The sequence below is a fragment of the Ahaetulla prasina genome, chromosome 1, assembly GCF_028640845.1.
Source record: "Ahaetulla prasina isolate Xishuangbanna chromosome 1, ASM2864084v1, whole genome shotgun sequence".
Lineage (NCBI taxonomy): Eukaryota > Metazoa > Chordata > Lepidosauria > Squamata > Colubridae > Ahaetulla > Ahaetulla prasina.
Window position 1 is genome coordinate 361,814,184 of NC_080539.1, and position 24,818 is coordinate 361,839,001.

The 24,818-nt window shown below is 40.1% G+C and overlaps 1 protein-coding gene across 1 annotated transcript in view; it reads right to left on the bottom strand.

Moving 5' to 3' along the window:
- Positions 1–2,437: 2,437 nt before the first annotated feature.
- Positions 2,438–24,818, bottom strand: part of UNC13A (unc-13 homolog A) — a 264,443-nt gene continuing 242,062 nt past the window's right edge. The window contains exons 36-39 of the mRNA XM_058163052.1: positions 20,816–20,872; positions 18,961–19,028; positions 15,808–16,044; positions 2,438–6,304 (exon numbers count right to left, since the gene is read on the bottom strand). Coding sequence (XP_058019035.1) covers positions 6,013–6,304; positions 15,808–16,044; positions 18,961–19,028; positions 20,816–20,872 — 654 coding nt within the window. The 3' untranslated portion in view covers positions 2,438–6,012. The remainder of the gene's footprint in view (positions 6,305–15,807; positions 16,045–18,960; positions 19,029–20,815; positions 20,873–24,818) is intronic.

Genomic DNA, 24,818 nt, shown 5'->3' on the forward strand with positions numbered 1-24,818 from the left:
AAAGGAGAAACATGCTCTTGGAAAGCAGCCCCCACCTTTGCTAATAGCCCCAGAAAGACTGGGCCATCCTGTCTACAGGACAAAATGCTGGGCCAGCTTATCTACAACGCAGAAGACCTTCACCCTCAGGACATTATAGGATTAGCCCTCTACCCATCTCACCACATGGCACCTGAGAAGATTACATCACCCAGCAAGTTTCAACCAAGCTTAGGACTCAAGACAACCTACAAAGGTATCCCTGGCATGGCCCCATGGGAGTCTGATAACCAATCAGAATACATTACTTTCACAGGAACAGGGAGCAAGTTCAAAGCCCAAGAGAGGGTATAAATATGTCTCACTCTCCACTCCATGTGGTCAGCTACCCAAGACCTCAAACCATGTGGTCCTATCCACCATTAAAACCATCCTTCTAAGCAGTCTCCATGTTTCCAGTGTCTTTCTCCCCACTTGGAATTGAACCCAGATGGACATTTCTTCCAACACACCATTGTAACAGGGTCCATCTTCGTTGCTGTTGGTTTTCTTCTTCTTTTTCCTTGCACCTTTCCAGCTTTAGAGCCCTCTGCAAGAGTCGATTCTTTTGCACAATGTGTATGAAGTAAGATAATTTCAGCTTGGTTGCTTTACTTTCTTGGCCATCTATGGTATTCTCAGGAGTTCTGAGTTCAAAGGCATCAAGGCACAAGATTTTCCTATCTTGTTTCTTTTACTTCTATATGGTGTCCCAGCAAATACTACAAATACTACTGCTTCCATGATTCTGATTTTGTAGGTAGAGACACAACATTTGATCATCTTTTCCAAGAATATCACAATACTGCTTGTAAAAACGTAACCATCTTGGACAAAGTTGGCCTGCTGATTCTCTGAGACTCAAGGATTACTAATATAGTTTAGAAACCTCAAGAGCAAAGGGACTATGTAAGCAGTTTCGACCCTTTTGAAAGTAGGGATGTTACCCCTGTTACTTCATGGAATTTAAATAATCTGCCAGGAGTTAAACCAACAGCCCCTTGCACTATAAACAATGATCTCAAATATGCTTTTTCAAAAGGCAAGGGGTTTTTTCTTGGGGGGGGGGGTTTCCCCTTGAAAACATTTCACTTTTCATCCAAGAAGCTTCTTCAGTGAAGGCGTTCTTCACTGAAGTTCAGTTCTTCTTCACTGAACAACTTCTCTGTGTGGAAGCAAAAGCATTTTCAAGAAATCCCACCCACCCCCAAGAAAGTCCAGCTGGAAAAATCACTTTTGGGACAACCACGACCTGGATGATTGAGAATCTCCATCAGTGGTGGGATTCAAAATGTTTTACTACCGGTTCTGTGGGCGTGGCTTGGTGGGCGTGGCAGAGGAAGGATACTGTAAAATCTCCATTCCCTCCCAGCTCCAGAGGAAGGTTACTGCAAAATGCCCATTTCCTCCTAATTAGCTGGGACTTGGGAGGCAGAGAATAGATGGGGGCGGGGCCAGTCAGAGATGGTATTTACCGGTTCAAGCTACTCAAAATTTCTGTATACTGGTTCTCCAGAACTGGCCACAACCTGCTGAATTTATATCTCTGATCTCCAGAGATATAAATGATTATGTACACCACCTTAGCTATAGGAGGTCATGGCACTCAGTGCAGGTAAGAGCCCAGAATTACATTGTAAAAAGCATTGTTGGTTATGTTTTTAAGAGAGTAGTTGATCTTTGTAACTGCCCTGTCTACAGGATATTGCATGTAGAGAGGGTGGAGTTCACTTAAACAACTAGTTCCTGGTATGTTAGGGCAGAGGTGAAATGCTCCTGGTTCGGACCGGATCGCGTGATCTGGTAGCGATGGGGCGGGTAGTTTGGAGAACCGGTAGCAAAAATCCCTGCCCGCCCCCTGCCCATGCCTCGCTGTTCCTCTTCTCTGTCCCTGAAGCTCTCGGTGGTGATATAGCTGCAAACAGCCTTAAATGACTGCCACGGCTTTTCAAAGGGCCGCACTACAGCTGATCAGCGCTGTAGGCGGTTAGTAGACCGGTGCCTCTATTTTTAAAGAAGGTAGACCAATGTACTCCCAAGTTTTGTATATTATTTTTATTATTAATTATTATTGGCCATGCCCATTCAGTCACATGAGCACCAAGCCACGCCCACCAATTAAGCCACACCCACAGAACCAGTAGGGAAAATTTTTAGATTTCACCCCTGTGTTAGGGGATTAATCCATTCTCTGCACTGAAGTAGTTGTAGCTGTGCTTCGTCTGGAATCACAGTACCTACATTATGCAGGTTTTGCTGGAAAGTATTGATTGAGCTTTACTGCAAAGGGAGAGAACTGATTACAAGCAGAAATAATGAAAAATAACAATCATGAGATTTGTTTTTGATTTTTTAATGTCAGTTAATAAAATATTTGTATAGAGCCCGAAAATTTCAAAATAGTGCAAAACATCTCACTATCATGCATCCATTGTTGGTAAAACCATTGCTCAATCCACTTCAGGTATGTATGTACAGAACAGACAACATGAAAACATATTCCAACATGTGTGCTACACAAATAGAATTAACTTCATTTTATTGTTTGGGGTTTTAAAATTTATTCTGATCCATTTTGTTGTTAGTTTCAACTACATGCCAAAGAGAAACAATTGAAGGAGGAACCAGTTTGGGGGGAAGATGGAAGGAGATGCCTACCCTTGGCTTCTTGTCATCTCACTGTGCAGGATAGGGACAGTGTCAGATTTGTTTGTGCCAAAGTGTGCTGGAGACAGAAATGGAAATTTTTGCTTTACCTCCCCTGCAGTCTTAAGAGGATTTCAAGACAAGGCTTTTATTGTGCGATTGTCCTGCCTTGTTCACAGAATTTTGCAGAAGATCCAGACAACCTTCATTTGTAACCTACACATTTTCTTGCTGTTGGTGCCATCTTGCCCCAGAAAAAACTCTGTTAAGGAGGGAAGAGATGAAATCACCTTGCCACATGTGTTGATTTGCTAGCCGCAATAGCTGTCTGCCTGGATACAACTGTTGCCTAAGCTTCCCCCCCACCCCTTTTAATTTTTTCAAATGCAATTTATATAAGTCTGGTGGATTGTGCATATGTCTGTGTGTAAACATTCAACTCAAAATCCTGATACTTTGGTCCCAAGCAATTCATAAAAAATTAAACATTTTTCAAAAAGAGGAGGGACAAATGGGGAGAAAAAAGAGAGTTCTGATTAATAGAGGGAGGAGTTAAGCTTGGAAGTAGGTTTGTGCATTGTTTGGAAGGGGTGACTATGCGGTTTCCAGGGGATGTATCTTTCCATGGACATCACTGTCTTTATTTCAGGGCCTACTTGAATGTAGCAATGACATCCCATTACATGTCCAAAGATGCCTTGGAAATCTTTCAATTTCCAGATGTCAGGGAGACCAAAGATCATAGGTGGAATACCTGAATTACATACAGAAGATCCCAGTTGCCATTCTTGATGCCTGCTTTTAACAGGATCTCATGGAGGGGGGTGGGGTGGAGGGGTGAGCTGCCAATCAGGTGCAAATAATTAAGGGCAGAATGAAAAAAAAATCTGCCTGATGTAAGGCACCTTTCTAGGAAGCCAAGATAGATATCAGGTTGATCTAACTGGTTTAGAGCTGCCCAACCAGTGAGAGTTGATCCCATATCAGGTAGCAAACAAGGAAAGAGAATAATAAGCTGTAGTTCAGTGGCAGAGGAGCAAACTGGGATGGGGGGAGGGCAGTTAAGCAAGGAACTGGCAAATGACACCAACTGATGGGCTGGGTGATCAATTCAATCCATATATCTGTAGGGTCAAGGAAGCATATAGACAGAATTGGCCAAGCTGTTAGAATTGATGCAGCTTTCAGAAAGGGAGCTCTCTGCAGATGTGACATCAATCAATGTCAATCAGGACATTTAGGACAGTCATGATGATCAGTTAACTTTTCCAAAGTTGGGCCATCCTCAGCAATTCCATAAACTGCTCTCTTACAGAATGTTGTTTCCTTTGGACCTCATGCTTTCCCCCCCAAATATCTCCTCCCTTTAATGTTCTGCCTTTGTCCCTCTCCTGGAACCTCTCGAACCTGGAATTCTTTCCAAAATTACATAGTGTAATCCCACACCTAGAAGCCCCTATTTGAGTATTATCTTCTTACTGGTAGTGAAACAAATACTGCACGGACACTCCGCATTCACGTACCTCTCCCTCATTCCCTCCACATTCACAAGAATAAACCAGCTTAGATTAGGTGTGTTATGTGAATAGAGCCAGTAATTATTACACACTGGAAAAGAAGCCAGATCCCATTGATCAATGCTCCTTTCCTTGAGTAAAATAAGATGGCTTGAGTCAGCACACATGCTCCAAGCTGTTGTTACCAAGTCTGCAGAAAGGTTATCCCCTTGGCTGAATTTTTCCACGTAACCTAGCATTTTGAAATACCTGGTTTTATTTCCACATGGAAATAAACTTGGGCATTTACAACTGTCCATTTTTGCACTTCTAAGATTCTTAACATTCTTATCACAATTTTCAGTTTTTTAACTGTCCACTGTTCTCCCATGCATTACTTTTGTATGTTTGTGTGTAAATAAACACGACAAAAAGAAGTCAATCATGAAATAATCATGACGGTAGCAAGAGTGCAGTGAGATGTTTTACCAATGCTCAGAGACGGTGTTCATGAACACCGATAAAACCTCACCCGGTATTTGTGATGCAGTCAAGATATGAAGGTGGGGTAGAGTTTCAATGCATATACATTGCATATACAAATAGTAACTCAAGTGTTTGTATTTGTGCGCGAGACAGGAAAAAACGACGCAATGGAACTGTAAGACAGTAGCAAAGTGCATGCTTCACTTCTGGAATTAAATCTAGAACTTCTTAATGGAAAGGAACTTCTTAAAGGAAAATAAAACAAAAAAAATGTCCTAAAATAATAGAACAGAAAAAAAGGAAGCCATAGCCCTTCAGATGATGGACTACATTCCTAACAATATCTGATTGCTGGGCTTCCTTGAAGGCCACAGCAATAAAAGAGTTTCAGGCTGATCCTAAGATGGTGAAATGCCTAGCTGCCATTCTCTAGCCTTGCCTCCGTGAGCTGATAATTGTGAATAGTTAGGGTGAACTTCAGATCAGCCTTTGGGGCACTGCTAATCTTGATGCAACTTGATGCTAGAATTGCAGGGAAGATTCTGACGGTATTTCTTTAGCCCTGTTGAAACAGGGTGAAGACAAAGAAAGCTACCTTTCCCAGTATTTGTAACTTCTCCTTATTTCCACTTGGCACAGGGATTTCGATTTTATTTACAGTTGGCTGTTAGTTCAATCCCCAGCATTTTCAGTTCAAAAATTAGGCAGCATATAGTGGGAAATGCTCTTCTATGACTGAGACCTTAGAGCAATGTTTCTCAACCTTAGCAACTTTGGCAACTTCAACTCCCAGAATTCCCCAGCCAAGCATGCTGGCTGAGGAACTCTGGGAGTTGAAGTCTAGTCATTTTATTGTTACTAAGGTTGAAAAACATCTGCCTTAGACAGCAGCTGCCAATCCATGCTGGAAATACTGGGTTGGTTGACAAATACCCTGATTAAATGGAAGGCAGCTTCTGATGCTTCTTAGGCAAAAATGTGCCGGGAAAAAGGGGATGGTGTCAGTTTATGACGAAATGCAGTCAAGCAGCATCTTGGATTTTTTGTTAGGATCCTTTCCAGGAACAAACTCTTTGCTCTCTCACCTCTCTCTGCTTCATGGGGGAATTTGGCAATGCACATGTATTTGAGAAGGTATGCGTGATGTGTGATCCTTGGCAGCGGGAGCAAACCTCCCAAATAAAAGAGTGAGGAGCAGGAAGGGCCAGGGTGAGGGGCAGAAAGGACAGCTCTGAAAACTCTATGGCTTTGACATGGCTGTATAAAAGAGGGAAGGGACCAGGAAGAGAAGAGAAGGGAAGGCAATTCTAGCAGACTGTGGAAGGGAACAAGGGGGAGAGGGAAGTCAGGGGGAGGCAGATTGGTCTTAGCTGCTGCTGCCCTCCTCGGCTGAGCGCGTATCCGACTTCAATTTGACAAACTCCTTGGCCACCTCATCGTTGTTTCTCTGCGAGAGGATGCGCAGCACCGTTAGGCCCGTGTCATCCATGTGAATGCGCCGGCCCAGCGGCAGCCAGCAAGCACAGCTGCCCCGCTGCACGATGTCCTTCAGCTGCAGGATGGCGATGCCCACTGTCCGGTCTTCCCGTGCAAAGCAGTAGTCTTTGACGCAAACTTGCAGCTCATAGCATTCTGGGCCTGTTTCAGCGCCGAGGGTGCTGGAGGAGGAGGAGGGGAAGGAAAACAGGAAAAGATAAGATCATTTGCTGTCAGCCTCCACTCCAATCTTCATATACTTTTGAATGATTATATCAGTAGATAGAATGTGAAATGTTTATTTCTGTATTATAAAACTATTAAGGAAATGAGATGTATCATACCACCGTACAGGGTAAGGGAAAGGAGCCTATTAAGAGTGTCGGCTGACATAACAGTGGGGGAGGGATGATTAACGGCTGAGTGTTATCAGCGCGGGTTTTTCTAACAGACACTGCATTCCTAAGATGACTGACATCTAGAGACCTGTGGAAGAAGATTACCACGAGGGGCCGAGAAGGAGCTGGCATTGGACCAGACCAGCCTGACCTCCTGGAGGAGGAGGGACAATTGGGGGGATATGATATGTTAGCCATATTTTGTCTCAGATCCAACTTAGCTTGGCTGCTATCAAGACTGTAAAAAGTAAAAGTACTTGTCTTTATTCCAAATGAAGTCAAGGTGAATTCTTTCCTAATTATAGTCGGAGGTAGCCTGACATTAAGTTGGATCTCACATCATGTCTACCAACCAGGATTGCAATCGCAATACCGGGGGGGGGAGAAAACCCAAATGTGATGGAAGGCCTGCTGCCGGCTGAGCTGGGGGAGGCGTCCGGAGGAATTTTTGCTGACACTTTTAACCCTGAGCTGGAAGATTGCAGAGCTCGGTGGATTGAGCAATTAAAGCTGGAAGAGGAAAGGTGGAAACCAAGTGCCGAAGAGCTTCAGTCTGGAGTAACAAAAAGAAAAAAAAAAGGGACGGTGAGACTTTCGGATTGGCAGGAAGAGAGAGAGATAAGAGACAAACGCCAGTTGGAGGAAGCATTTCGTCTTTTCCGTGAGGTGAAAGTAAGACAAGCAGCTCGCCAAAGGTATGAATCCCCTATTCGGTCCTCCAGGTGGGAGGGAGAAGAGGAGGAAGATAAGACAAAGGGGCCAGCTAGAGGTGATTCCCAGGGCGGTGAGATTTCTGAAGAGCCAGAGCTGGGAACCCTCTCCCCAGAGGAAGCTGAATTGGATGGGGGTCGCGCGCCACCTGCTGACCAAGCAAGGCTGCGAGGGAAGGAAAAGCCAAAAATCCCCATATCAGAGAAATTTGATGGAAATGCGAAGGAGTTGGGACTGTTCCTGGCGAAAGTGAATGACCACATGATAGACTGGGGGGAAGATTATTGGTCACAGGCAGCACAAGTGAGAGCTGTGACCCACAATTTGACCGGAAGAGCAGCTGCGTGGTATGTGTCTATATACCAACCACTCCCCTTACTGCAAAACTACGAGCATTTTATGACTGCACTGAGGAGGAGGTTTGAGGACCCCTGGCAGAGCAAAAGGCCAAAGGTCGAATGAAACCATCAGGCAAGGGAGGAGACCGGTGGCTGATTATAACCAGGAGTTCAGTGATTTAGTTCCCTTGATGAGAGGGTGGTCGGAGGTGACCCTTGTGGACATTTTCAAAGATGGTCTGAATGGAGATCTCTATGAACTGTGTCGAGCACGAGCCTCTCCAACTACGCTGTATGGCTGGTACACCCTGGCAGCAGAGATGGAAATCGAACTAGTGAAGGACCGTGGCAGATGACAGCGCACTGGAGGGCCATCCCTTGGCCGGTCTCCAGGGGGCACCTATCGGGTTGCCCCTACATTGGAGGGAGGAAGACCACGTTCGTCTCGTGCTACAGATGTGGAAAAGAAGGCCACCAAGCAGCCGACTGTAGGGTTAAGTTGATACCAAGCGCGACCTCTGGTGGTGAAAAGGAACCAGTGAAACCAGCGGCTAAGGCGCGTAAACCGGCAAAAGTGGGGGAGGGCGTTGCCAAGAAGGGCACGCCCATCAAGGAGGATGGCGAAGCGTCGACCGATACTGACGACAGCAAAACCACATCAGAGTCCGATGAAGACCTTCTGGTGAGTTGGGCACGGGGCCCCTTGGACATTCCAGTCAATCTACATGTACCCTCTTCGGGTAATAAGGGGGAACTGCTAGCACTACTCGATTCTGGATGCACTAGATGTATGGTCAGTCCCGAACTAGTAGAAAAAATGGAACTAAGATTGAGAACCCTAAGTAGGCCCATAGCGTTTGCCCAGTTGGATGGCTCTGTGGCAGGGGGAGGACCCGCCCATTTCGTAACAGAACCCATAGAAATGATAATAGGAGACCACCGCGAAATTCTGAACTTCATAGTAGCCCCAGGAATGGACCAACCCCTGTTGCTAGGCCTGTCATGGTTGCGGAAATGGAACCCCCATATTAACTGGAGAACGGGAGTCCTACGTTTCCGCTCCAAAACATTAAAAGGGAAAAAGGGGGAACCCAAGAAGGGATCTACCGTGGCCATGCACCAGGATACGTTGGGGGCAATGATCGAACGGATAGACGGGGAGGAGAGAATACCCAAGGAATACTGGGACTTGCGAGAAGTCTTTAGTGAGAAAGCATCAGACGTACTTCCTCCCCATAGGCCTATTGACTGTGCCATAGACATCCTTCCGGGGGTAAAGCTTCCAAAACCAAAAGCTTATCCCATGACCCAAAAGGAATTGGGGGAGCTACGCAAATTCATAGACAAAAACCTAGAGCGGGGGTTTATCCAACCGGCTAGACCTCGCGTGGCTGCGCCAGTGATGTTCCGGGAAAAGAAAGATGGCTCCTTTCGTCTTATAGTTGACTATAGGAACCTAAACGCCGTGTGCGCCGAAAACATATACCCCATGCCACTCATGAAAGATATGTTAGCACATTTAGCGAAGGGAAAATTCTTCACCAAACTGGACCTGCGAGAAGCCTACTACAGAGTTCGTATAAAAGAGGGGGATGAATGGAAAACCGCTTTCAACTGTCCACTAGGATGTTTCCAGTTTCGAGTACTGCCCTTTGGACTGCAGGGGGCGCCCGCAGTTTTTATGCAACTAATAAATGAAATACTCCATCAGCATTTGTTCAAAGGAGTTCTTGTCTACCTTGACGACATACTTATCTATACAGAAACAATGGAAGAACATATTAAACTAGTAAGAGCTGTTCTCCAAAGTTATTATCTGCAGAACTATATTGCAAGCTATCCAAATGTGATTTCCATCAAACCAAAATAGACTACTTAGGGTATCGCATTTCAGCTGATGGGTTAGAAATGGATCCAGAAAAAGTGAAAGCTGTCTTGGAATGGGCCCCCCCACGCACACGCAAGCAACTCCAAAGTTTTTTAGGATTCGCAAATTTCTATCGTCAATTCATCCCCTCCTTTGCTCAAATTGCTTTACCAATCACCAACCTCTTGAAAACTAAAGGAGACACGAAACCCAAACCATCATTACCTCTCGAATGGACAATGGAATGTCAGGCAGCATTTGAAAAATTGAAACGACTCTTTGTCACGAACCTATTGTAAACCACCCTGTCATGGATGTTCCTTTTGTAATACAAGCTGATGCAAGTGATGTAGCAGTCGGAGCCGTTTTGCTCCAAAACAATGCTGATGGTAAACTACAACCCTGTGCTTTCACTTCTCGAAAATTGACTGAAACTGAAAGACGATGGGCTATTTGGGAAAAGGAAGCATTTGCAGTTCATTGGGCTCTACGGACGTGGAGACAATTCTTAGAGGGTTCAAATCATCCTTTTGAAGTTTGGACTGATCACAAAAATCTAGAAGCCCTAAAGACTCCTAGAAAACTTTCACCTAAACAAGCCCGCTGGGCTCAATATTTTAACCGCTTTAATTTCACTTTACATTACATTCCTGGGGGGAAAAACTTCTTAGCGGATGCTCTCTCACGTTTGCCCCAATACAATTGCACTCGCTCCGAGGTGGTTCGACCAATACTTCCCGTGCAACAGTTGGCAGCCCCAGCAATAACTAGAAGCCACTCCAAAGCTGACCCTCACTCCCAGATGAACTGACCAAGTCGTTTAAAGAAGCTTTAAACACCGATGACTGGTACTTAGCGCATTCCCATGAATGCACACTTCGTGATGGACTAGCTTGGATTGGAACAAAACTATATGTTCCTCTTTCACTCAGAGAAACCATCCTACAACGATGCCATGATGCCAAAATGGCAGGACATTTTGGATTTGTGAAAACTTTGCATCTTCTTAAAAGACAATTTTGGTGGCCAAGTCTTAAAAAAGACATTCAAGCATATGTAGCAAGTTGCCCTATTTGCGCATCATCCAAAAGGCCTCCGGGAAAACCTCCTGGACTACTTCAAACGGTAGCCAGACCAGGAACCCCATGGAAAGAAATATCCATGGATTTCATAGTGGAATTACCTGAAAGTTCAGGCAATACTGTTATATGGGTTGTGACTGACCTTTTCTCCAAACAAGTCCATTTTATTCCTTGTTCAAAGATACCCTCCTCAAAGACTCTAGCAAAGTTGTTTGTACAACACATTTATAGACTCCACAGAGTTCCTGATCGCATCATTTCAGATCGAGGAGTTCAATTCACTTCTCAATTTTGGAAAGAATTTTTACGACTCATTGGCTCCGCCCAAGGATTAAGCTCCTCCCATCATCCCCAAACTAATGGAAGCTGTGAACGTCAACTCTGTACTAGAACAATATCTACGATGTTATGTTAACTACCAGCAAGACAATTGGGCAGATCTCTTACCTTTTGCTGAAGTTGCCTACAACAACTCAATTCATAGTAGCACGGTATTTACTCCCTTTAAAATAGCTTCAGGTCAAGATTTTGTTCCTATCTCGGAACTCCCGAAGAAAGAAACTACTGTTTCCTCTTTGTCAGAATGGATAGATCAAATACAAAGCACATGGAAAATGACTCGCAAGGCGATCGACGACGCTCACCGTGCGCATAAAAAACAAGCAGATAAAAAAAGGTCCCCTGAGAACAAATATCAAGTAGGCGATAAGGTTTATCTTTCCACCAAATATCTTCAAACCACTCAGAAATCTAAGAAACTTGGACCCAAATATGTCGGACCTTTCCCCATAGTAAAAATCATCAACCCCGTGACGGTACAACTAGATTTACCAAAAACACTTAGGAGAATTCACCCCGTTTTCCATGTGAGCTTGCTGAAACCTGAACACACGTCTACTTTCCGTCCTAACCATACACCCCCTCCTATACCAATTCTCATAGAGGGCGAACAACACTTTGAAATAAAAGAAATTTTAGATTCAAGAAAACATAGAAATAAAGTTCAATATCTCATTGCTTGGAAACACTTCCCTTTATCCCAAGCTGAATGGGTGAACAAAGAAGATGTTCGTGCATCGGAAAAGATAGCACAATTCTATAAAAATATCCTGACAAACCCTAACTTCTCTTTTTTCTTTCTAGGACTGACGTCCTTGTTGCAGGAGGGCGAATGTCAGCCTCCACTCCAATCTTCATATACTTTTGAATGATTATATCAGTAGATAGAATGTGAAATGTTTATTTCTGTATTATAAAACTATTAAGGAAATGAGATGTATCATACCACCGTACAGGGTAAGGGAAAGGAGCCTATTAAGAGTGTCGGCTGACATAACAGGGGGGAGGGATGATTAACGACTGAGTGTTATCAGCGGCTTTTCTAACAGACACTGCATTCCTAAGATGACTGACATCTAGAGACCTGTGGAAGAAGATTACCACGAGGGGCCGAGAAGGAGCTGGCATTGGACCAGACCAGCCTGACCTCCTGGAGGAGGAGGGACAATTGGGGGGATATGATATGTTAGCCATATTTTGTCTCAGATCCAACTTAGCTTGGCTGCTATCAAGACTGTAAAAAGTAAAAGTACTTGTCTTTATTCCAAATGAAGTCAAGGTGAATTCTTTCCTAATTATAGTCGGAGGTAGCCTGACATTTGCAATTGAAAATCCTTGCCTGCATCTTATGAAACAAATACTGCACGGACACTCCGCATTCACGTACCTCTCCTCATTCTCTCCACATTCACAAGAATAAACCAGCTTAGATTAGGTGTGTTATGTGAATAGAGCCAGTAATTATTACACACTGGAAAAGAAGCTAAATAAATAAATAAATAAATAAATAAATAAATAAATAAATAAATAAATAAATAAATAAATAAATAAATAAATAAATAAATAAATAAATAAATAAATAAATAAATAAATAAATAAATAAATAAATAAATAAATAAATAAATAAATAAATAAATAAATAAATAAATAAATAAATAAATAAATAAATAAATAAATAAATAAATAAATAAATAAATAAATAAATAAATAAATAAATAAATAAATAAATAAATAAATAAATAAATAAATAAATAAATAAATAAATAAATAAATAAATAAATAAATAAATAAATAAATAAATAAATAAATAAATAAATAAATAAATAAATAAATAAATAAATAAATAAATAAATAAATAAATAAATAAATAAATAAATAAATAAATAAATAAATAAATAAATAAATAAATAAATAAATAAATAAATAAATAAATAAATAAATAAATAAATAAATAAATAAATAAATAAATAAATAAATAAATAAATAAATAAATAAATAAATAAATAAATAAATAAATAAATAAATAAATAAATAAATAAATAAATAAATAAATAAATAAATAAATAAATAAATAAATAAATAAATAAATAAATAAATAAATAAATAAATAAATAAATAAATAAATAAATAAATAAATAAATAAATAAATAAATAAATAAATAAATAAATAAATAAATAAATAAATAAATAAATAAATAAATAAATAAATAAATAAATAAATAAATAAATAAATAAATAAATAAATAAATAAATAAATAAATAAATAAATAAATAAATAAATAAATAAATAAATAAATAAATAAATAAATAAATAAATAAATAAATAAATAAATAAATAAATAAATAAATAAATAAATAAATAAATAAATAAATAAATAAATAAATAAATAAATAAATAAATAAATAAATAAATAAATAAATAAATAAATAAATAAATAAATAAATAAATAAATAAATAAATAAATAAATAAATAAATAAATAAATAAATAAATAAATAAATAAATAAATAAATAAATAAATAAATAAATAAATAAATAAATAAATAAATAAATAAATAAATAAATAAATAAATAAATAAATAAATAAATAAATAAATAAATAAATAAATAAATAAATAAATAAATAAATAAATAAATAAATAAATAAATAAATAAATAAATAAATAAATAAATAAATAAATAAATAAATAAATAAATAAATAAATAAATAAATAAATAAATAAATAAATAAATAAATAAATAAATAAATAAATAAATAAATAAATAAATAAATAAATAAATAAATAAATAAATAAATAAATAAATAAATAAATAAATAAATAAATAAATAAATAAATAAATAAATAAATAAATAAATAAATAAATAAATAAATAAATAAATAAATAAATAAATAAATAAATAAATAAATAAATAAATAAATAAATAAATAAATAAATAAATAAATAAATAAATAAATAAATAAATAAATAAATAAATAAATAAATAAATAAATAAATAAATAAATAAATAAATAAATAAATAAATAAATAAATAAATAAATAAATAAATAAATAAATAAATAAATAAATAAATAAATAAATAAATAAATAAATAAATAAATAAATAAATAAATAAATAAATAAATAAATAAATAAATAAATAAATAAATAAATAAATAAATAAATAAATAAATAAATAAATAAATAAATAAATAAATAAATAAATAAATAAATAAATAAATAAATAAATAAATAAATAAATAAATAAATAAAACAAAAAATGTCCTAAAATAATAGAACAGAAAAAAGGAAGCCATAGCCCTTCAGATGATGGACTACATTCTAACAATATCTGATTGCTGGGCTTCCTTGAAGGCCACAACAATAAAAGAGTTTCAGGCTGATCCTAAGATGGTGAAATGCCTAGCTGCCATTCTCTAGCCTTGCCTCCGTGAGCTGATAATTGTGAATAGTTAGGTGAACTTCAGATCAGCCTTTGGGGCACTGCTAATCTTGATGCAACTTGATGCTAGAATTGCAGGAAGATTCTGACGGTATTTCTTTAGCCCTGTTGAAACAGGGTGAAGACAAAGAAAGCTACCTTTCCCAGTATTTGTAACTTCTCCTTATGTCCATTTTGCACTTCTAAGATTCTTAACATTCTTATCACAATTTTCAGTCTTTTAACTGTCCACTGTTCTCCCATGCATTACTTTTGTATGTTTGTGTGTAAATAAACACGACAAAAAGAAGTCAATCATGAAATAATCATGACGGTAGCAAGAGTGCAGTGAGATGTTTTACCAATGCTCAGAGACGGTGTTCATGAACACGATAAAACCTCACCCGGTATTTGTGATGCAGTCAAGATATGAAGGTGGGGTAGAGTTTCAATGCATATACATTGCATATACAAATAGTAACTCAAGTGTTTGTATTTGTAATTTTATTTATTTATTTATTTATTTATTTATTTTTACTTATTTATTTGTCACAACAGTATATATAAGCATGAAATAACTATACTATATATAAGCATATATATAATCATAACTATGTAATAACTATATGAAATTGGATACAATCAAAGGGAACATTAGGACAGGAACGGTAGGCACGTTGGTGCTCTTATGCAAGCCCCTTACAGACCTCTTAGGAATGGGGTGAGGTCAATAGTAGATAGTTTTTGGTTAAAGCTTTGGGGATTTTGGGAAGAGACCACAGAATCTGGTAGTGCATTCCAGGCATTAACAACTCTGTTTCTGAAGTCATATTTTCTGCAATCAAGATTGGAGTGGTTAAGATTAAGCTTAAATCTATTGTGTGCTTGTGTATTGTTGCAATTGAAGCTGAAGTAGTCTTCAACAGGAAGGACATTGCAATAGATGATTCTATGAGTTAAACTCAGGTCATGTCAAAGGCGGCGGAGTTCTAAATTTTCTAAACCCAGGATTTCAAGTCTGGTGGCATAAGGTATTTTGTTGTAATCAGAGGAGTGGAGAACTCTTCTTGTAAAATATTTCTGGACACGCTCAATTGTATTTATGTCAGAAATGAGAGGTGGGTTCCGGACAGGCAAATTCTATTCAAGAATTGGTCTAGCAAATGTTTTATATGCTCTGGTTAGTAGTGTAATCTTTCTGGAGAAGAAGCTACGCAAGATTAAGTTTACAACTCTTAAAGCCTTTTTTGCGATGTAGTTGCAGTGGGCTTTGGCACTTAGATCATTTGATATGAAAACTCCAAGGTCTTTGGCAGGGTGAGGGTCAGAAAGGACAGCTCTGAAAACTCTATGGCTTTGACATGGCTGTATAAAAGAGGGAAGGGACCAGGAAGAGAAGAGAAGGGAAGGCAATTCTAGCAGACTGTGGAAGGGAACAAGGGGGAGAGGGAAGTCAGGGGGAGGCAGATTGGTCTTAGCTGCTGCTGCCCTCCTCGGCTGAGCGCGTATCCGACTTCAATTTGACAAACTCCTTGGCCACCTCATCGTTGTTTCTCTGCGAGAGGATGCGCAGCACCGTTAGGCCCGTGTCATCCATGTGAATGCGCCGGCCCAGCGGCAGCCAGCAAGCACAGCTGCCCCGCTGCACGATGTCCTTCAGCTGCAGGATGGCGATGCCCACTGTCCGGTCTTCCCGTGCAAAGCAGTAGTCTTTGACGCAAACTTGCAGCTCATAGCATTCTGGGCCTGTTTCAGCGCCGAGGGTGCTGGAGGAGGAGGAGGGGAAGGAAAACAGGAAAAGATAAGATCATTTGCAATTGAAAATCCTTGCCTGCATCTTATGAAAAGGACATGGGTTGAAATCTAGAGGCCACATTAGCTCAGGGCTCTCCTTGGCCCACTCTGCTGACCCATGTTTTGCTCTCATCTTTACAGCTAGTTTCCAAACTGTTACCCATAAACTATGACTAGAAAACTGTTTCTACCTCAGGGGTGGGCTTCAAAAATTTTAGCAAGGGGTTCTCTGCCCAATTGCTGGGTGGGTATGGCCATGGTGGGCGTGGCCTAGTCGGCCTTCTGCACCACAATGAGTGGGGGGGGGATGTTTTGCACTCCCTGGGCTCTGGAGGCTTTCCTCAAGCCTCCGGGAAGGCGAAAACAGCTTCCCCAGGCTCTGAAGGCCCTCTGAAGGCCCTTCCTGAACTTCTGGTAGGCCCGCTTTTTGCCTTCCCTGAGCCTCTGTGCGCGCCCTGCACTTAATGGGATGTGTGGGGACTCCTGGAGAGGTGGGGGGGGGGCAAGCCAGGAGTGGGATTTGGGGGTTCTCCGAACTGCACAGAATCTTAGCTAGAGGTTCTCCCGAACCCCTCCGGACCCCACAGCAGCCCACCCCCGCTCTACCTGCCTCTCTATGTCCTTCTCCCTTGCTGGCTGGAGAATTGTGGGAGTTGAAGTCTACATGTCTTAAAGTTGCCAAGGTTCAAAAACATTGGGCCAAACTAATGTCCAAGATGCTGAATCCTGTGACAGCCCTATAAAAGAAATATCATCTTTCTGGATGAGCCAAAGATTCTCATTTCTTCCCTGAAGCAGCAGTCTTCTGCATAGCCCAGAGGCCGTGCTGTCACCACTGCCACTATTATGGGGAAATGTGTCACTGCACCAAGGCAGCTAGTGAAGCCATCACCGAAATGTTGGTCTGAGAGGTAATGAGAGTTTTCTCCTCCTCTCTCATGGGCAGGGTGAATATATTTCTTTTTAGGACCATGGGCTGGATGATTTTGGGGTGGCAGGTCACATCCAGACCAAGGGCCGTAGGCAACTGACCTCTGCCCTGAACAATGTTTCCTGGAGAAGCAAATCAGGTGCCTCCTAGCAGCACATGGAGCATGATGAGGCCGGCAGTCCCCTCATATTGGCTGTCCAAAAGATTTAGGGATAGCTGCTGAAATATCCTAATAAGTGGCTATCAATAGGCTTGCCTTCCCTATTAGAATATACGGTATAGACTGTAGCGTCTGCTTTAAAATAATAGCAGAAGCTTTAATGAGACAATGACAAAGCACCTCTTCAAATCCAATTCAAGGCATCGTGCTGTCCTAATAGTCCACTTTGCTCTTTCCTAGCACCAGAACTATGGTCATTAATTGCAGGAGAATGCAATTACTTTACTGGATAATTCTGTTTTCTTAACCGTGTCCCTTCCTCACCCCACCCTCCTCCTCCTCCCCCACCACCCGCGATGGGCTTGCAGACGGGTATCATTCTGATGCATTCAGTGCACTTGCAAAAAAGAGGCTCAGCCTGAGGGTACCAACACTTGGAACAGGGCTAGTTCAGAACATCCCTTGCTGGAAGAGAAAAGGAACATGGTCTTGGATTTGGCTGCAAGGCTGCCCCACTCCATTTCTCTTCCAGACCTCCACCGGGATGGCATCCTGTGCTTCTGACCAGCCTTGACCAGTGTGGTGGGATGAGGGGTGCATTTGAGGATGGGAAGGAGTGTCAGGACAATGGTATGACACGTACCCTTCTCAGGATAGGTTTCTTCACTAAGAGTAAATCTAATCCCCTTTCCACCATGGACTAGTAATGAGAAAAGGAAGGAAGGAAGGAAGGAAGGAAGGAGGGAAGGGAGGGGAGGAAGGAAATGATACAATATTAGAAGGAAAAGGAAAAGGAAGGAGAAGATGGTGATTGGAAGAACAAGGACAAAAAATGCACAGGAGGACAAGAGAAGGTTGGAAGGGAGAAATGAATATGAGTGTTGACCTTACCTCAAAGGAATAAATGTGGCATTTATTAGAGCAGAAGAAGTATGGAACTGGCAATCTGTAATAGTCTGGATTTTCTAAACTACAATTGGCTATGCATCTAATACATTTGTTGATATTTGTTAATTCAACTGTTTTTAGAGAGTTACATATTGCCTAAATCCTAAATAGTGCACGCCATTTGCATTATACAAATAGCTTCGTATATATCTATATCTTTGTGACAGCTCTATATGATAAAGCAATTGCACTTATGCTCACTTAAGGACATATATGTTTCTCCATTTGCCTTTGTTTTTTCCTCATCTGCACAATAAATGTTCACAAAGACAAATGTGTGTGTTTGGATGCAGTCACAGGCAAAATAGAGATTGCAAGCACAAAGTGAGAAGAAGAACAAAATGGCTATTCACCCATCATTCTGACTCTGGATAGTATAGATTTCTACCCCCCACCCCACCCCAAGTAGAAGAGCCCTGCAATATAAACCAATTGAATAATCTAGATTGTTAATGAATCAATGGACAGTAATGTGCTGCTTTCCTAATAACCAATAACAAATGCATAGAGTCTTGACAAACTGCGGTTCTATGTTTAGCTTCTATTGTAGCTAAAAAGTTATAGTTTATGGCATCTTTTTCGACTTGCCACCATCTATATGTGAACATTTCAATATTTTTCATTTTTTAAGCCACCCCAACCTGAGGACTCTGGGCAGTGTGGATAAAAGTAAAATGTCAAAATAATAATAAGCCAGCAGATGTGACTCCCAAAAATGTAAAGAAAGGTAGAATAAGATTTAGTGGCTTCCCAGAATGCATTGGTTCTAGAAGCCCCAGGCAGCGTGATTTTCAGCCACTTTGGGATACGCTGGTCTCCTGGTGATCATCACTGACCTTTGACCGTTACTTTGTGTTCGCTGGTCCCAGGATGGGTAAAAAGCTCAACATGGACAGAGACTTCTCCCACAGGGTCGTCTACACCAGAGCCTGCGCGGCAAAAGGAGGAGGGCAAGAGGTCCCAGAGTGGCCAGACAAGAAGAGATGAACATTAGTCTTTGCCAGACCAGGTGCCCTGTCCATCAATACCATGCAGGGATTCAGGGCTGCTGATTTCCTTGGAGTGGTTTTCCTTTAGAGGCACCTCTGGCTTTGAGTCTCTTAACAATGAGCCCCTTCCCTCTAGTAGATTGATCAGGTTAAGGCTTCCCCTCTCACAATTTTTTTAAAAATGCCATAATAATATCCCAAAATCTATCTTGTCTGTCTATCTGTTTTTTCCTCTTAGCATTTTCCTGCAAGTGTAGGGTCTTCTGTTGTTTTTTTCCCCAGATCAACACAGTGATGATACTGAACATTAGCTGTGGCAGAAATTGACCACCTGACTAATCACCTAAGCCTGATATTGCAGGCTGAGAGAGTGTGAGTAGCTCAGTGTCATGACTGCTGCTTTTGTGTCTAAGGCAATCTCCTAGTTTTCATCCGTCCGTCCATCCTCCCGCCAGCCTGCCAGTTAGCCAGCCAGCCAGCCAGCCAACCAACCAACCAACCAACCAACCAACCAACCAGTCAACCAACCAACAAACCTTGAGCATTAAGGACCCCATAGTTCAACGCTGAGCTACACATATTCTCTTCTCTGTCTGTCTCTGTCTGCCTGCCTGCCTGCCTGCCTGCCTGCCTGCCTGCCTGCCTGCCTATCTATCTATCTATCTATCTATCTATCTATCTATCTATCTATCTATCTATCTATCTATCTATCTATCTATCTATCTATCATCTATCTAATCTATCATCTATCTATCTTCTATCTATCTATCTATCTATCTATCTATCTATCTATCTATCTATCTATCTATCTAATTTATCTCTCTCCCTCTCTTCTTCTCTCTCTCTCCCCTTCTCCCCCTCCCCCATTGTTATATACTGCCCCAAATCTTAGACAACTCTTAAGAGTTTTACTTCTGGGCCATGAACCAAACAACAGCATCAACCTTATTTTTCCATCACAGTCTGCAGATCCTTTGCAGTTGTTCTATTCCCACCCCACTCCAGGGGAAGGATACTGCAAAATCCCAATTTTCTCACAATCAGCTGGACTCAGGAGGCAGAGAATAGATGGGGATGGGGCCAGTCAGAATTTTTACTGCTGATTCTCCAAACTACTCAACATTTCTGCTACCGGTTCTCCAGAACTGGTCAGAACCTTTTTTAAAATTTGCATTTATATCCCGCCCTTCTCCGAAGACTCAGGGCGGCTTACATTGTGCAAGGCAATAGTCTCATTCTATTTGTATATTTATATACAAAGTCAACTTATTGCCCCCCCAACAATCTGGGTCCTCATTTTACCTACCTTATAAAGGATGGAAGGCTGAGTCAACCTTGGGCCTGGTGGGATTTGAACCTGCAGTAATTGCAGGCAGCTGTGTTTAATAGGCTTCTTACAGCCTGAGCCACACCGCGGCCCTTTCAGAACCTCCTGAAACCCACCTCTGGAAAGGAAGACTGATCAGGTTGTAAGGGGTCACAAACCTCAAAACAACATTTTGACCTAGTGGGTTGTTTGACCTCATGCACTGTCTCATAGTCTGTAGTGTATAGACCGGTGTTTCTTAACTTTGGCAGCTTTAAGATGGGTGGATAGTTCTTACCATTTCTATGATGTAATTGTCCCCTTTCCATATGCTAGTAGCACAGAAGCTGATTCTGACTTTGCTAAAGAACAACATTGGGCACTGTTAATTTTCCCTTGCATTGCTTACCTTCAGTTTTGAAAGCTGCCCTAATTCCTTGGCTGCATTGAAGATCATCTGTGTACCCTGAAGAGCAGGAGGAATGAAAAGAAGAAAGGATATATAATAAAGAGGAGGAGGTAATTGCACTAATATCACATGGAAGTAGAGATATCTCTTCATAATTTAGGGTAAGAAAATCAAGTGACCTTCTATTCAGGAAAGCTTGTTTTCTCAAAAATTTGCAGGAATGCCATTATAACATATTGTACAGTTGATTTATTCTGCCACACATGGGATTTATATTATGGCTTCTTAGTAAAGGACTGTCAAGTCAATTACAGAGTAGATAAGTTGTGTCACCAAAGGATTTAGTGGTCTTATGATAATTTGGGCTAGTAGTGGCAAATTTTTAGATTTTTTTTCCTCATTGGATAGTCGCTTTGCCTACTTTCTAATCTACTTTCATTTCTAAGAAGAATATTATTTATTTGTCACAACAGTATATATAAGCATAAGCATGAAATAACTATACTATATATAAGCATATATATAATCATAAGTATGTAATAACTATATGAAATTGGATACAATCAAAGGGAACATTAGGACAGGAACGGTAGGCACGTTGGTGCTCTTATGCAAGCCCCTTACAGACCTCTTAGGAATGGGGTGAAGTCAATAGTAGATAGTTTTTGGTTAAAGCTTTGGGGATTTTGGGAAGAGACCACAGAATCTGGTAGTGCATTCCAGGCATTAACAACTCTATTACTGAAGTCATATTTTCTGCAATCAAGATTGGAATGGTTCACATTAAGCTTAAATCTACTGTGTGCTCGTGTATTGTTGCATTTGAAGCTGAAGTAGTCTTCGACAGGAAGGACATTGTAACAGATGATTCTATGAGTTAAAAGTCAGGTCATGTCAAAGGCGGCGGAGTTCTAAATTTTCTAAACCCAGGATTTCAAGTCTGGTGGCATAAGGTATTTTGTTGTAATCAGAGGAGTGGAGAACTCTTCTTGTAAAATATTTCTGGACACGCTCAATTGTATTTATGTCAGAAATGAGAGGTGGGTTCCGGACAGGCCAATTGTATTCAAGAATTGGTCTAGCAAATGTTTTATATGCTCTGGTTAGTAGTGTAATCTTTCTGGAGAAGAAGCTACGCAAGATTAAGTTTACAACTCTTAAAGCCTTTTTTGCGATGTAGTTGCAGTGGGCTTTGGCACTTAGATCATTTGATATGAAAACTCCAAGGTCTTTGACAGGGTGAGGGTCATCAACAAGGTAATGTGCATCGAGCTTGTATTTAGTGTTCTGATTCTTTTTTCCAATGTGTAAGACAGAGCATTTGCTGATTGAGATTTGGAATTGCCAAGTTTTTGACCATTCCGACACAAAGTCAAGGTCTTTTTGAAGGGTAGCCGTATTGTTGGTAGTGTTAAATAGTTTAACATCATCAGCGAAGAGAACACAATTACTTATAATATGGTCACAGAGATCATTAATGTATAATATGAAGAGTGTTGGTCCTAGAACGCTGCCTTGGGGGACACCGCTTGTTGTGTCTTGCCCGCCCTCAGAGCAGCTGGGGCCTTCTTATCTGCTCCCGAACACGGAGGAATGTATGCCTTCCAGCCCCAGTCCTGGCTCCATGCCCAGACAAACTGCAGAAGAAGGAGCATCTCCCTGCCCCAGCCCTGACTCCATGCCCAGGCAAACGGAGCAGCTAGACCCCTCCCCCTCCTCCACAGCAGGTGAGCCTGAGGAGGGTTTACTCCCAACAACAGCTGATTGGAGTGATCCTCGCATCAGAAGATTGGAGAGGCGGAGGCAACAGAAGGACTGTGAACATTATTTAACCCAACTACACGGCACCTCCCAGATTTATTAGGTCTACATTTCAGAATTTCCGAGCTAATATTCCTCTAGCTATCAATCTTGGAAAGTCCATCTAGAAGGTGCATGGGAGGGAAGCATGGTTTATCTTCTGCTATTGAGTATCTTCTGCTATTGAGTACCTGCTTATTCAGTACCAAGACAGCACCGCATAAAGTGTAATGTGAGTAGTTATCATGATTATTGCAGAACAGAGTTTTTCAACTTCAACAACTTTAAGAGGTATGGACTTCAACTCCCAGACTTCCTTAGCCAGGTTGAGGTGTGAGAAACCCCTGAACTTCTCTTTCTGAATTAAAATGTCTTTGATTTTAATCTTATGACATTGAACCAGAGTTCCTGTTCATGATCTAAAACATGGTGCCCTTATTTTCTTTTGCAAAATGTAAGCAAATACTGTTAGCCTACATAAAGATATATGGTAGAATGTGGTTAATTAGCCAAGGACTGTGAACATTATTTAACCCAACTACACGGCACCTCCCAGATTTATTAGGTCTACATTCCAGAATTTCCGAGCTAATATTCCTCTAGCTATCAATCTTGGAAAGTCCATCTAGAAGGTGCATGGGAGGGAAGCATGGTTTATCTTCTGCTATTGAGTATCTTCTGCTATTGAGTATCTTCTGCTATTGAGTATCTTCTGCTATTGAGTATCTTCTGCTATTGAGTATCTTCTGCTATTGAGTACCTGCTTATTCAGTACCTAGACAGCACCGCATAAAGTGTAATGTGAGTAGTTATCATGATTATTGCAGAACAGAGTTTTTCAACTTCAACAACTTTAAGAGGTATGGACTTCAACTCCCAGACTTCCTTAGCCAGGATGAGGTGTGAGAAACCCTGAACTTCTCTTTCTGAATTAAAATGTCTTTGATTTTAATCTTATGACATTGAACCAGAGTTCCTGTTCATGATCTAAAACATGGTGCCCTTATTTTCTTTTGCAAAATGTAAGCAAATACTGTTAGCCTACATAAAGATATATGGTGGAATGTGGTTAATTAGCCAAGGACTGTGAACATTATTTAACCCAACTACACGGCACCTCCCAGATTTATTAGGTCTACATTTCAGAATTTCCGAGCTAATATTCCTCTAGCTATCAATCTTGGAAAGTCCATCTAGAAGGTGCATGGGAGGGAAGCATGGTTTATCTTCTGCTATTGAGTACCTGCTTATTCAGTACCAAGACAGCACCGCATAAAGTGTAATGTGAGTAGTTATCATGATTATTGCAGAACAGAGTTTTTCAACTTCAACAACTTTAAGAGGTATGGACTTCAACTCCCAGACTTCCTTAGCCAGGTTGAGGTGTGAGAAACCCTGAACTTCTCTTTCTGAATTAAAATGTCTTTGATTTTAATCTTATGACATTGAACCAGAGTTCCTCAGCTAGCTTTGCTACTATCTTTGCTGGCTGAGGAACTCTGGGAGTTGAAGTCCACAAGTCTTAAAAGAGCCAAGTTTGCAGACCCCTAACCTAGGGAATTAAGCCAGAGCTCTCATATTTAGACTAAAGTTAGAAATTCTCTTTTCTTTTCTTTTTTTGGCACAATTAACTTCGTGTTTTCACTGCTCTGATGTCATGGCATTATTGGCTACACCACTTCAGAGATCAAATTAAATGTATTGGAGATAAAAGGATGCCTTTTGGCTTCTTCGGATGCCTGTTGTTTTAGGTCCACCCATCTTGATTCCAAAACAATTATGCAAACACAATATTATTCTATTTGATCAACAAACAAGCCTTAGGCTGATCCAATCGTATGTGTTTCTCCCTATCTACAAACTTTGTTCATTTCTCCCTCAAAACAGGCAGGTGCGGACAGTTTCAACTACTTTCTAATCTACTTTCATTTCTAAGAAGAATATTATTTATTTGTAAACCTAACAAAGATAATTAGATTTTTAAATACATACCTTCCAGTTTTCAGCAAACCTGTTGTTCCTTTTATTAAGTCTTCATAGTCTTTAAAGAACATTTTAAATGAAAATGCAGATTCCTTAACATAACATTTCCTGACTCAACATTATTACAATTTTTACCTGAGTGGAAAAAAAAGAAACCCCTGAACTTCTCTTTCTGAATTAAAATGTCTTTGATTTTAATCTTATGACATTGAACCAGAGT